Genomic DNA, 14,661 nt, shown 5'->3' on the forward strand with positions numbered 1-14,661 from the left:
TGTTTGTTTTATGGTTATATATATTCATACATTTTTATCTCATAAAAAAACACAAATCCATAGAAAACAATATGCTTTTGCTCATGAGTGTGGGAAGGTGTGGCTCTTTCTATTCAATTAGGTCATTTCTGGACAATATTTCTGTCCATTTGGGGGCCCGTTTTGGCTCAAAAGCACTCCAAGAGGCAAAAGTTATGTATAGCTATAGCCTGCAACTGTAGCCTACAACTTCGAAGTTGCATTAAAATGTCGGCGACATATGACATAGTGTGTCCTATATTGTGTTTTGAACATTATTGCCGGCGTAATAACTAAACGTAATTAACCATTCATTTAAGTTGTTGAAGTAGTAATCATCAGTTGTATTAACCTACGGTAACGACTTCACTGTACTGTAGTAGCCTACTCTTTAGTGGTACTTTACCTGCACAGTAAGACAGATGTTGTATAATGCCACCAGGTGTCACATTTTCCTTTCTTGACTTCGTTGAGTAGCCTACCTTTTTTGAGGGAGTGAGGGATCGTTCACGAGTTGGCTGAAAGTACGTGATTCTTTCTGCAACAGACTCGTAGAGTAGGCTAGTCCTTAGCGTTTAAAATGGTGTCTTCAATTTCCTCGTGTCATTTTATTCCTTCATTTCAGAGCTTGAGCTCCAAGACTGTTGAGATGCGTCGATAAAGGTACCTTGCTCTGACGCACTCGAGGGTGAATGGAGAAAGTAAAAACGACCCCAGGTAGTCAAGAAACTGGACTAGGCTACTCGTCGCTGGATAACTTTACATGTTAGTCCATGTCGTGCTTAGTTTTTGTTGTTGTGCCTTTTTAACAGTACACAACACTCGTAATTCTTAAACATGACTGAAGAAAATACGGATTTTCCTAACGAGTTGCTGGGTAAGAAACGTTTTAACAGTAATGTTATTTATTTTGGCTAAAATGACTAGTCTTGCATTGGAATTGTTAATTTCAAATTGATAAACGACTATGGTGAAAAACATGCATGTCAGCTGTTTCTCAAGTTTTCGAGGTGCATCTGATAGAGCCCAACAGTGGAGGTGTCATAATGCCCATAAAACCTAGCGTCAAAACAGGGAAATGGTTCCAATCGTTTTTCCACCATGAATTTTTCACATAGGGGATTTTAGAAGCACTTCAAATAAGGGCTGTGTTTCGTGTAGGCATACCCTGTCGTGACATTTTCATAACCATGTAAATCTCTCTCAGGCAAGGTGACTTTTATCAATATATTCAGCTCTATTTACTCTGATTCGAAAATGCTAATTAGCATCAAAGTAGACATCATGCAAAATCCCTGCAAGCTCCTGCACGTCATCTCTAGGTGACACCAATTTAAAACTTGCACAAGACAGTTCACAGAATTGTCAATTTAAATACATTTTGTCAATTTATTCATTACTACACTGAACAAAAATATAAACACAACATGTAAAGTGTTGGTCCCATGTCTCAAGAGCTGAAATAAAATATTCCAGAAATGTTCCATACGCACAAAAAGCTTATTTCTCTCAAATATTGTGCACACATTTGTTTACGTCCCTGTTGGTGAGCATTTCTCCTTTGCCAGCATAATCCATCCACCTCACAAGTGTGACATATCAAGAAGCTGATTAGACAGCATGATCATTACATAGGTGCACCTCGTGCTGGGGACAATAAAAGGCCACTCTAAAATGTGCAGTTTTGTCACACAACACAATGCCACAGATGTCAAAATGTTTGAGGGAGTGTGCAATTGGCATGCTGACTGCAGGAATGTCCACCAGAGCTCTTGCCAGAAAATTTAATGTTCATTTCTCTACCATAAGCTGCCTCCAACGTTGTTTTAGAGAATTTGCTGGTTCCAAACTTCTTCCATTTAAGAATGATGGAGGCCACTTTGTTCTTGGGGACCTTCAATGCTGCAGAAATGTTTTTGGTACCCTTCCCCAGATCAGTGCCTCAACACAATCCTGTCTCGGAGCTCTATGGACAATTCCTTTGACCTCATGGCTTGGTTTTTGCTCTGACCTGCACTGTCAATTAAAAAAATATATAAAAACCTGTTTTCTTTTTGTCATTATGGGGTATGGTGTGTAGATTGATGAGGACATATTTTTTATTTAATCCATTTTAGAATAAGGCTGTAATGTAACAGTGTGGAAAAAGGGAAGGGGTCTGAATACTTTCCGAATGCACCTTGATAAAAGTCACCTTGTCCTAGAGAGAGATATACACTGTTATCAAAACGTCACGCCAGGGTAAGCCTACACAAAACACAGTGTTTCCAAAATCCCTTATTGGGAAAACGAATGGTGGAAAAACCATTGGAACCATTTCCCTGTTTGACCGCTAGGTTTTATCGGTATTATGACTCATACTCTGGTACTCTATACCCATATACCTCTGTACACCAAATTTGGGAGAAGAACTGGAGGCGTGTCTTGCGAAATTCCCTCAGAGTGTGACACCAATGGGATGACCTATGCTGCATTCATAACAATTCGGAACTCTGAAATTTCCGACTTCAGTGCGTTCAAGACAACTGGGAACTCTGGGGGGAAAAAACAGCTCCGACTGGGGAAAAATTGTTTTGAACGGTCATCCAATTCGAACTCGGTAACTCGGCCCTCTTTCTTGAGCTACGACTTTCCGAGCTGAAGATCACTGACGTCATGATTTGACCTCTTATTTTTCCCAGTTATCTTGAACGCACCAACTCAATGGGAAGACACAGGCCTCCTCTAGGATAGACCAGTGTATGGATGGACCATTGTTATAGTATGCAAAACACAGGACATGGAGTACAACAAGCCCTAACAGACATATTCACTTTTTTCCTCACAGTTCTTTCAAAATGTAGAATTTTAGTTTTGAGAATGGACACTGATAAAGTTATGGAACCAACATGAAAACGATCACAACTGCAAAAAACTGTTTTCAGAAATAATTATTTCAGAGAAATGTGGATACATAAATACATGTTGTTCAAAGCAGTCTGAGCCATTTTTGGAAATCTCCCTGTCTGTAAATGTTTTGATCTGAGTTGATGACCTCATGTCCAGAGAGTGGAGAATTCAAGATTGATGTCATCAAAAATTTCCCCCACTCTTGCCAGGATTCCCTGGAAAAACAAGACTACAAATTAGAAGTGCCTCACCAAAACAGACCGGCTTCCCTCTTAATATAAATTTGACAACAGTCATGAAACCTGTAAGAGGCCCGAAGCTGCTTAAAGCTGTGTTGGGTCCGAAATTTAGCAATGGTATTACTCTGACTGCTACTACATGGGAGGAAAAAGTGCACCAATGTGGAATTACTAACCTCCCTGACACTGCCATATGGCCAGGGGGAAACCCACTTATGAGGTTTTTGAGTGACATTAGGTCCACTCTTGATGCAACAACTGTTTGAAAAACACCTAAAAGCAGGCAAAATGGATCCCAATTTGGGTTGTTTTCCTATCAAAAAGCATTTCAGAAAATGTTCTGCTTCTGTTATTCATGATGTCCCAGGCCAGGCATACGTGGGTTATTTTGGAATTTGTAAAGGCCTCCAATAATCCTAGCCCTGCACATGCACTAGATGAAACGATAGCATGTCCCGTGTAGCTCAGTTGGTAGAGCATGGCGTTTGCAACGCCAGGGTTGTGGGTTCGTTTCCCACGGGGGACCAGTATGAAAAAAAAAATGTATGCACTCACTAACTGTAAGTCGCTCTGGATAAGAGCGTCTGCTAAATGACTAAAATGTAAAATAAAATGTAATGATCATATCAGTGTTAATCTTCCAATTGTTCCTCCTAGAGAGTGTGAGAGATGCCGTGGGAGGGAAGATCAAGCTCACCCTGAAGAAGAGGTTGAAACTGGAGGTCAAAGGTGACAAACTGGAGAACCGAGTTCTGGTAAGACATCAGGCCTGCATTCTGGGCACCCATATAATTGGTTTCTCATTGTATCGTTCTAAATGTAGCCTTAAATGTGCAGACACAACACAACCCTTCTATTTAGGAGAACATCAGCTTGTCATTCTTAGCACCCCTTAAATTCTTAGCAAAATTGTTTGTCATTTTCCTAATTCTCTCAAGGTTCACATGTTTCTCAGCGAAACCTCGTTCCTGTGCCTCATTCACATACAGTGAGGGAAAAAAGTATTTGATCCCCTGCTGATTTTGTACGTTTGCCCACTGACAAAGAAATGATCAGTCTATAATTTTAATGGTAGGTTTATTTGAACAGTGAGAGACAGAATAACAACAAAAAAATCCAGAAAAACGCATGTCAAAAATGTTATAAATTGATTTGCATTTTAATGAGGGAAATAAGTATTTGCCCCCTCTGCAAAACATGACTTAGTACTTGGTGGCAAAACCCTTGTTGGCAATCACAGAGGTCAGACGTTTCTTGTAGTTGGCCACCAGGTTTGCACACATCTCAGGAGGGATTTTGTCCCACTCCTCTTTGCAGATCTTCTCCAAGTCATTAAGGTTTCGAGGCTGACGTTTGGCAACTCGAACCTTCAGCTCCCTCCACAGATTTTCTATGGGATTAAGGTCTGGAGACTGGCTAGGCCACTCCAGGACCTTAATGTGTTTCTTCTTGATCCACTCCTTTGTTGCCTTGGCCGTGTGTTTTGGGTCATTGTCATGCTGGAATACCCATCCACGACCCATTTTCAATGCCCTGGTTGAGGGAAGGAGGTTCTCACCCAAGATTTGACGGTACATGGCCCCGTCCATCATCCCTTTGATGCGGTGAAGTTGTCCTGTCCCCTTAGCAGAAAAACACCCCCAAAGCATAATGTTTCCACCTCCATGTTTGACGGTGGGGATGGTGTTCTTGGGGTCATAGGCAGCATTCCTCCTCCTCCAAACACGGCGAGTTGAGTTGATGCCATAGAGCTCCATTTTGGTCTCATCTGACCACAACACTTTCACTCAGTTCTCCTCTGAATCATTCAGATGTTCAATGGCAAACTTCAGATGGGCCTGTATATGTGCTTTCTTGAGCAGGGGGACCTTGCGGGCGCTGCAGGATTTCAGCCCTGTATACAGATGCTATTCAGTGTCACCTCATACTCAGCAACTTCATCATCCTTTAACACTTTCCTCCAAAGACATGAAAAGCCTCGAACCCAACTTTCAAAAGACATTTGAGCCCTCAGTCTCAGTGAATTATTGTGTAAGAGGAAGAACAATGGATAAGGTGGTGTGGGAGTAGGTCTACTATTGGATATGGGCCTATCTTGTTTCATGTAACTGCATGTCTCTAAACCCTGTGTATGTGTATGTGTGTGTGTGTGTGTGTGTGTGTGTGTGTGTAAGAATATTACTTAGCAGACAACGTGCGTGTGTGTGTTTTACCACCTAGTTGTGTGTAGGGATTTTAAAAACTAAGCTTGTTGGACACTCTTGACACGCTAATGTTTGCTGCACCACCCTGAAGAGTACAGACAGACTGTAGAACATGTGCAGTTGACTAGCTTAGGAAGATACTCTGAATTACCTACTGTGTGTATTTCCTAGTTCATAAAAAGATAAATGTTGAAACATAATTTATTGAAGACAGGATTGACCCGTTACTTTAATTACCCATCCTCAACTCATTAAACGGTACACCATTTTCCACATCACTTTTGAAAGCATGTCATTTTCGGGAAAGTCGTCCTTAAAGTTCACCCTGAAATGGACACACTGTAGGTTCTTGGGCCCTATTTTCTTTGTAAAGTTCCACAATTTGGTGGTATTTACAGTGGCTTGCAAAAGTATTCACCCTCCTTGGCATTTTTCCTATTTTGTTGCCTTACAACCTGGAATTAAAAAATTGATTTTTTAGGGGTTTGTATCATTTGATTTACACAACATGCCTACCACTTTGAAGATGCAAAATATGTTTTATTGTGAAACAAACAAGAAATAAGACAAAAAAACAGAACTTGAGCGTGCAGAATTATTCACCCCCCCCAAAGTCAATACTTTGTAGAGCCACTTTTTGCAGCAATTACAGCTGCAAGTCTCTTGGGGTATGTCTCTATAAGCTTGGCACATCTAGCCACTGAGATTTGTGCCCATTCTTCAAGGCAAAACTGCTCCATCTCCTTCAAGTTGGATGGGTTCCGCTGGTGTACAGCAATCTTTAAGTCATACCACAGATTCTCAATTGGATTGAGGTTTGGGCTTTGACTAGGCCATTCCAAGACATATAAATGTTTCCCCTTAAACCACTCGAGTGTTGCTTTAGCAGTATGCTTAGGGTCATTGTCCTGCTGGAAGGTGAACCTCCGTCCCAGTCTCAAATCTCTGGAAGACTGAAACAGGTTTCCCCTCAAGAATTTCCCTGTATTTAGCGCCATCCATCATTCCTTCAATTCTGACCAGTTTCCCAGTCCCTGCCAATGAAAAACCTCCCCACACCATGATGCTGCCACCACCATGCTTCACTGTGGGGATGGTATTCTCGGGGTGATGAGAGGTGTTGGGTTTGCGCAAGACATAGCGTTTTCCTTGATGGCCAAAAAGCTCAATTTTAGTCTCATCTGACCAGAGTACCTTCTTCCATATGTTTGGGGAGTCTCCCACATGGCTTTTGGCGAACACCAAATGTGTTTGCTTATTTTTTTCTTTAAAGAATGGCTGTTTTCTGGCCACTTTTCCGTAAAGCCCAGCTCTGTGGAGTGTACGGCTTAAAGTGGTCCTATGGACAGATACTCCAATCTCCGCTGTGGAGCTTTGCAGCTCCTTCAGGGTTATCTTTGGTTTCTTTGTTACCTCTCTGATTTATGCCCTCCTTGCATGGTCTGTGTGTTTTGGTGGGCGGCCCTCTCTTGGCAGGTTTGTTGTGGTGCCATATTCTTTTCATTTTTTAATAATGGATTTAATGGTGCTCCGTGGGATGTTCAAAGTTTCTGATATTTTTTTATAACCCAACCCTGATCTGTACTTCTCCACAACTTTGTCCCTGACCTGTTTGGAGAGCTCCTTGGTCTTCATGGTGCCGCTTGCTTGGTGGTGCCCCTTGCTTAGTGGTGTTGCAGACTCTGGGGCCTTTCAGAACAGGTGTATATATACTGAGATCATGTGACACTTAGATTGCACACAGGTGGACTTTATTTAACTAATTATGTGACTTCTGAAGGTACCCCATGGCTGCGCCCTTGCACAGTCATGTGAGATCCATAGATTAGGGCCTAATGAATTTATTTCAATTGACTGATTTCCTTCTATGAACTGTAACTCATAAAATCTTTGAAATTGTTGAATGTTGCGTTTATATTTTTGTTTAGCATACATAGTTGTACAGTTGTTGACTTCTGTTACGTCTCTCTGATCTATCTCTCTCTCTCCTCTAAAGGCTTTGGCATCCCATCGGGCCTTTCTGCTTACTGCAAGGGTCCCCACCAAGGTAAGAAGTGTGTATGAGTGAGAGAGAGGACATGCACATGAGACACTGTGTGTGTGTGTTTGATTGTGTGTACATGTTGGTGTGTGCTATTGTATATCCTGATCTTCCTATGACTCAAATACACTATATATACAAAAGTATGTGGAAACCCTTTCAAATTAGTAGATTCGGGCTATTTTAGCCACACTAGTTGCTGACAGGTGTTTAAAATCGAGCACACAGCCATGCAATCTCCATAGACAAACATTGGCAGTAGAATGGCCTTACTGAAGAGCTCAGTGACTTTCAACGTGGCAACATCATAGGATGCCACCTTTCCAACAAGTCAGTTCGTCAAATTTCTGCCCTGCTAGAGCTGCCCCGTTCAACTGTAAGTGCTGTTCTTGTGAAGTGGAAACGTCTAGGAGCAACAATGGCTCATCCGCGCAGTGGTAGGCCACACAAGCTATCCTTGGTTGCAACATTCACTACCAAGTTCCAAACTGCCTCTGGAAGCAACGTCAGCACAAGAACTGTTCGTTGGGAGCTTCATGAAATGGGTTTCCATGGCCAAGCAGCCGCACGCACACAAGCCTAAGATCACCATGTGCAATGCCAAGCGTCGGCTGGAGTGGTGTAAAGCTCGCCGCCATTGGACTCTGGAGCAGTGGAAACGTGTTCTCTGGAGTGATGAATCACGCTTCACCATCTGGCAGTCCGACGGACGAATCTGGGTTTGGCGGCTGCAAGGAGAACGCTACCTGTCCCAATGCATAGTGCCAACTGTAAAGTTTGGTGGAGGAGGAATAATTGTCTGGGGCTGTTTTTTATGGTTCGGGCTAGGCCCCTTAGTTCGAGGAAATCTTAACACTACAGCATACAATGACATTCTAGACGATTCTGTGCTTCCAACTTTGGGGCAACAGTTTGGGGAAGGACCTTCCCTGTTTCAGCATGACAGTGCCCCCGTGCACAAAGCGAGGTCCATGCAGAAATTGTTTGTCGAGATCGGTGTGGAAGAACTTGACTGGCCTGCACAGAGCCCTGACCTCAACCCAATCGAACACCTTTGGGATGAATTGGATCGCCGACTGCGAGCCAGGCCTAATCGCCCAACATCTGTGCCCGACCTCACTAATGCTCTTGTGGCAGAATGGAAGCAAGTCCCCGCAACAGTGTTCCAACATCTAGTGGAAAGCCTTCCCAAAAGAGTGGAGGCTGTTATAGCAGCAAAGGGGGACCAACTCCATGTAGTGTAGCTGCGTACTACAGTAACTTAAAGATTAGTTTACTAGTGTGCTGCATGGTGCTACATTTGTGCATAGTGCTATGAGAGTTAATATCAATATTACTAAAGGACAATTAAGTTATTGTGAAGTTGAAATCACTGCAATCACTGTAACTCCCTTTTATGTACTGTCTGGATGTATTGAGGAAACTTAATTAGACTGACTGTCTTCCTACCGCCACCAGTCATCCCAGATGGTCCTCCTTGGGAATGTTTGGTTAGTCAATCTCTGGGCGTGCTCCCACTTGTTTTTGAGTACTGCTTCTGGAATTCTCTCTGGTACAGTGGCTGGCCCAAGGAGCAAGTCCCTGCAGATCTCTCTGTCTCTCTCTCCTATTTCTGTTTTACTTTTTTGACTCTCTCGCTCTCTCTTGCTCCCTTAAGGTTTAGGTTTTTCAGAAAGTATTGACAGTTTTCTTTCCCACAGGCTGTGTATTCACAGCTGCATTGTGGGTAAAAATATCAAATGTCATGGCTTATGGTGGGAGCTGCTCACTTGTGCTGGGTGGTAATGTACTGGATAATGAATACCGGTAACTGCAACTACTTCACTGCAATCTTTGGACTGTGCAGTTCATGAATGTGGTGAATTACAAATACAGTGACTTCAGAAAGTATTCACACCCCTTGACTTTTTCTGCATTTTGTGGGATTAAAATTGATTTAATTGTCTTTTTTTTTGTCAACGATCTACACAAAAGACTCTAATGTCAAAGTCGCTGAAAAATTCGAACATTTGTAAAACATTTAGGAAAAATAAAACACGAATATATATTGATTAGATAAGTATTCAACCCCCTGAGTCAATACATGTTAGAATCACCTTTGGCAGCGATTACAGCTGTTAGTCTTTCTGGGTAAGTCTCTAAGAGCTATGCAAACCTGGATTGTACAATATTTGTACATTATTCTTTAAAGAATTCTTCAAGCTCTGTCAAGTTAGTTGTTGATCGTTGCTAGATAGCCATTTTCAAGTCTTGGCATAGATTTGCAAGCCGATTTAAGTCAAAAGTGTAACTAGGCCACTCAGGAACATTCAATGTCGTCTTGGTAAGCAGTACTGTTTTTTTAGGTGAATTTGTCTCCCAGTGTCTGTTGGAAAGCAGACTGAACCAGGTTTTCCTCTAGGATTTTGCATCTGCTTAGCTCTATTCCGTTTATTTTTATCATAAAAAAACTCCCTAGTCCTTGCCTATGACAAACATACCCATAGCATGATGCAGCCATCCCCATTCTTGAAAATACTGTATGAAGAGTGGTACTCAGTGTTGTGTTGTGTTGGATTTGCCCCAAACATAACGCTTTGTATTCAGGACATAAAGTTAATTTCTTACTCTTACTTTAGTGCCTTATTGCAAACAGGATGCATGTTTTGGAATATTTGTATTCTGTACAGGCTTCTTTCTTTTCACTCTGTCAGTTAGGTTAGTATTGTGGAGTAACTACAATTGACAATGTTGTTGATCCCATCCTCAGTTTTCTCCTATCACAGCCATTAACCTCAGTGACTGTTTTAAAGTCATCATTGGCCTCATGGTGAAATCCCTGAGCAGTTTCCTTCCTCTCCGGCAGCTGAGTTAGGAAGGACGCTTGTATATTTGTAGTGACTGGGTGTATTGATACACCATCCAATGTGTAATTAATAACTTCACCATGCTCAAAAGGATATTCAATGTTTGCTTTTTTAATTTTCACCAATCTACCAATAGGTGCCCTTCTTTGCGAGGCATTGGAAAACCTCCCTGGTCTTTGTGGTTGAATGTGTGTTTGAAATTCACTGCTCAACTGATGGACCTTACAGATAATTATATGTGTGGTATACAGAGATGAGGTAGTCGTTAAAAAATCATGTTAAACACTATTATTGCACACAGAGTGAGTCCATGCAACTTATTATGTGACTTCTTATTTAAATCTTTACGCCTGAACGTATTTAGGCTTGCCGTAACAAAGGGGTTGAATACTTATTGACTCAAGACATTTCAGCTTTTCATTTTTAATTAATTTGTAACAATTTCTAAAAACATAATTCCACTTTGACAGTATGGGGTATTGTGTGTAGGCCAGTGACAAAACAAATCTAAATTTAATCCATTTTAAATTCAGGCTGTAACACAACAAAATGTGGAAAAGTCAAGGGGTATGAATACTTTCTGAAGGCACAGTACTTCTTCAATTGCTAGTCATTAAAACCCATGCACTTTTAAAAAAGAGAGAAGTTACACTATTTTCAGAGCCCTAAAAGTGTTTATGCTATTTCCTCTTTCTGGTGTATTTTAGTGTTGCAGTCGTAACCTCTGGAAAGGTAAAACACTGAGGAGGTGATTTTGCAAACACTAGGCTACATGCTTATTGCAAGTTATACACTTAATAATAAAGCATTAAACCTGCAGGCTAAAGTGTTACCATTATTTTTCCTGTATCCTGTAGTCAATGCAAGATAAAGTGCTTGGATTATTATATACTCTTGTCTGTGTAAGACAGAGGCTCAGTTTTTCCTGGGAGTAAATCTTGCCCGTGGAGTTTTGGGTGCCGAGCAAAGACAATGGAGGGATTCAACAGCTGGAGGGGGAGGTTTTCTCTTTAACCCTGGGCCTTTGGCGTCGGGAAGATAGCAGCGCTCTGGATTAGTTTGACCTCCTTACCCTCTCTCTCCCCTGTCATCCTGCCAGCTGTGTGTGTGTATTTTTGTGTGGGGGTATTTTGGGGGTTTGTCCATATATTGCAGTGCTTGTTTGTGACTTTATGTCTGTCTGTGTTCGTGTTATAGCTGTGAAAGAGAAAGTGTCCATGTGTCCTTGTGAGCCTCATGTTTTTGTTTTTATCAGTATGTTTTCCAACATCTTCAGATTTTGATTAAAATATGTCCACTGTTTTATGATTCAATACCTTTCTTTCAATTTCTGGTGGAGTATAGTGCAGATTTTTTGTTTTATGGTTTCAGATTGAACAGACCTTCAATTACCTGGATATACAGGGGATCACTAGTAACAAGCCCACTCAGGTAAGATAGTTCTGGCTTTAAACATGGAACAACCTCTGTTCAAACCAAACATGTTACAGACAGTGTCAGTTGACACTGTGTGTTGCGCCCCCTTCAGTTGTTGTTGGAGTATGACCGAGGCCAGCTGTCCCTGAAGCTTGGCTCTGTGGAGGATGTGGATGAGGTGGTGGCCCACATTGGGACCTGTCTACACAGGATCTGTCCAGGACTGTCCCCAGTGTAGGTCCCCTCTGTCCCTCTCTCTTTGTTAACAGTACTGTCTTTATTGTCAGTTCATTATTATTTCACTCATCCAAGCACATACATTAGTGACTCACTCGTTCAGTCACTTGTGTACTCATTCACTCACGTGTGTACTCATTCACTCATTTGTGTAGTCATTCACTTACTCAGTCAGTCGGTCACTCACTCACTCACTCATTCACTCACTCATTCTCACTTTACTCATGTCCGTCATGATAAAGTGACAGTGTGTGCTTTGTCTTCTGGGCTGACATGATAGTTACAGAAGTTGACATGGTAACATGACAGTTTGTGGTGTTTCCCATGCACTGCGAAGGAAGGTGATGAAGTTGACCCTGAAGCCTCCTGAGAGGACGGCCGCCCTACAGTCTCTCTGGGAGGACCAGGCCACCACAGACTTAGGGCCATGTGGTGATGTTATAATAAAGAGCATATTACACAAAAACCATCACAGAAATCCCATCTATAACATAGTTGACTTTCTGTATTCATCTCTCTCATTCTCTCGTAGGTGGTTTCTCCCACATGTACTGGTGTCTCTGCGACCAGCTGGGTCTGCCGTTCAGAGAGGAGGTGCAGTGGGTTAGTATATACAAATGTAGTCTCCTTCCATTTCAGTCAATAATACTAATTTGATTATAGTGTAGCGGGGGTAGTTCATAGAGCTACAGTAGCCTGAATATCCTTTCATGTAGACCGGAAACTTTAGCTCAGATGCCCAACATGGTCTTTCTTGAAATATGTTGACCTGGATTTACATCCTGTCGGTTACTTTAGCTATATCAGCTCTACCTTTGCCGTTGTTTAAATCATTCCAATCTTGGGTTCTCCATCTTGCCCAACAGGATGTGGACACAATCTATCTAACCCAGGACACCAGAGAACTGAACCTGCAGGATTTCGTACATCTTGAGAACAGGTACCTTCACTTTTCCTTTTTTCACAGCTGCCATATTTACAAATTGTATGAACAATGGTGTCTTTATACCATTCCATTTTTGATAATCAATATTATTTTCTTCTTCTCCAGAGATTTGGTGGCCATCATTCTGGTCCTGGAGTATAACCAATGGTTCACCAAGCTCTCCACAAAGGACTACAAACTGGTACATTTAATTCTGAACCATACTGGTGACAAAATGTTCCATTTGATGTTATACTTGTGAAGGGAAAAAATATTTGTAATCTTACAGTTCAACTGAGATAAATGAATTGGCGAAACATGCATGCCACTCTTGGAGAAAGGTGGATGAGTGAGATGATCAGTGTGGGAACTTAAAACCTGTACTGTAGGTATAATGCATTATGATGCCGTTATAATGCATTGTCGGACTTTCAATAAAAAGTGCTTATTTGTATTGAAACAATTCTTTATTATATAACTTCCACTGTGCTCCAAGAGTGGCTGAACACACTTTGTAAAGGGCACACTGGCCACAGCAGGAAGAGGACAGCTGTGTGTGTATAAAGGAGTGTATGTTCTGGTGGTGGAAGGCAGAGATGAGGATGAGATGTCACAAGCTCTTTATTAGTCAGTGATGATATATTATAATAACAGGGATGGTGTGACTGCTGCTGATACTTAGTCATAGGAGGTGTGTGTGCTCGCGCACTGTGTGTGTGTGTGTGCGTGTGAATTTTTTATTGAATGTGCACATGTGGCATGTGTCCTTGTGTGTGTTTGCATTCATGTGTGTTTATGAATTTACAAGTTTTATGTTTTTGTACAATAAGTTATGCATCTGTGTTTACACAAGCCTGAGCTTGCTGCTTTTCACACTAAAGTGTTTGCTTGCAGTCCACAGATGTGTGTGAACAAATCCTGCGAGTTGTGGCCCGCTCTAGTCGCTTAGAGGAGATGGTTTTAGAGAATGCAGGTCTCAGAAGGTGAGCACAAAGCACTGGTAATAAGTTAGACTGGCTTTATCTTATCCACCATCCACCACACACACAGATCTGGGTGCAAACACAAAACACACACACACACAGTTTCATAATGAATCATGCTCTCGACTGCAGCCATATTCCATACATGCTGTCCAGTGTGAAAATAAGGGTGCAAGCTCGCACAGTAGTTAAACACATGACTCTGACTATTATCAGAAATGCACTTCATGTAGAAAATCCTGAGATAACTTATGTAGAGCTGTGGAAAAAAAGATATACCCAAATGCGCTCCAGCCCAGCCCAAATGAAAAAGGGTGGATCAGGTGCTCGACTGAGAGACTTGAAAATCCCAAAAACATTCCTTCCCCCAGGATACTTCAACTGGTGACTATCCGGCAGAGTAAAGAAAAAGAAGCACTCTGTTGCTGCGTAAATCTGATCTATTTATTGACGGGACAAACAAACAATAGTCTTTCAATAGGCTCTGAGGTAGGGGATTCATGCCGAAACGTAAGCCTATTGTTTGTTTGTCCCGTCAATAAATCGATCAGATTTACACAGCAACATAGTGCTCCTTTTTCTTTATTCTGCCGGATAGTCACCAGTTGAAGTATCCTGGGGGAAGGAATGTTTTTTTGGATTATTTAGAGCTGGGTCTTTTCTTGATATTTTCACAGTGATTTCGCACAGAAGCTAGCCAACGCTCTGGCCTACAACCCCGCCTCTGCCCTTCACACCCTCAACCTCACAAACAACTCCCTGGAGGACAAGGGTACAACAAACTTCCTGCTTTAAATATTTAATGATATTCAGTGATATTCAATGATTAGATATACAGGATACTGCACTGATCTAGAATTCTA

General features: G+C 41.8%; 1 protein-coding gene across 2 annotated transcripts in view; it reads left to right on the top strand.

The window, feature by feature from the left end:
- Positions 1-511: 511 nt before the first annotated feature.
- Positions 512-14,661, top strand: part of LOC121586496 (F-actin-uncapping protein LRRC16A) — a 29,790-nt gene continuing 15,640 nt past the window's right edge. For both annotated transcript variants that reach the window (XM_041903214.2, XM_041903216.2), the window contains exons 1-11: positions 512-895; positions 3,804-3,901; positions 7,347-7,397; positions 11,609-11,668; positions 11,766-11,887; positions 12,228-12,322; positions 12,423-12,493; positions 12,757-12,830; positions 12,942-13,017; positions 13,710-13,798; positions 14,476-14,570. In XM_041903214.2, coding sequence (XP_041759148.2) covers positions 856-895; positions 3,804-3,901; positions 7,347-7,397; positions 11,609-11,668; positions 11,766-11,887; positions 12,228-12,322; positions 12,423-12,493; positions 12,757-12,830; positions 12,942-13,017; positions 13,710-13,798; positions 14,476-14,570 — 871 coding nt within the window. In that variant the 5' untranslated portion in view covers positions 512-855. The remainder of the gene's footprint in view (positions 896-3,803; positions 3,902-7,346; positions 7,398-11,608; positions 11,669-11,765; positions 11,888-12,227; positions 12,323-12,422; positions 12,494-12,756; positions 12,831-12,941; positions 13,018-13,709; positions 13,799-14,475; positions 14,571-14,661) is intronic.

The sequence above is a fragment of the Coregonus clupeaformis genome, chromosome 17 (genome assembly GCF_020615455.1).
Source record: "Coregonus clupeaformis isolate EN_2021a chromosome 17, ASM2061545v1, whole genome shotgun sequence".
Classification (NCBI taxonomy): domain Eukaryota; kingdom Metazoa; phylum Chordata; class Actinopteri; order Salmoniformes; family Salmonidae; genus Coregonus; species Coregonus clupeaformis.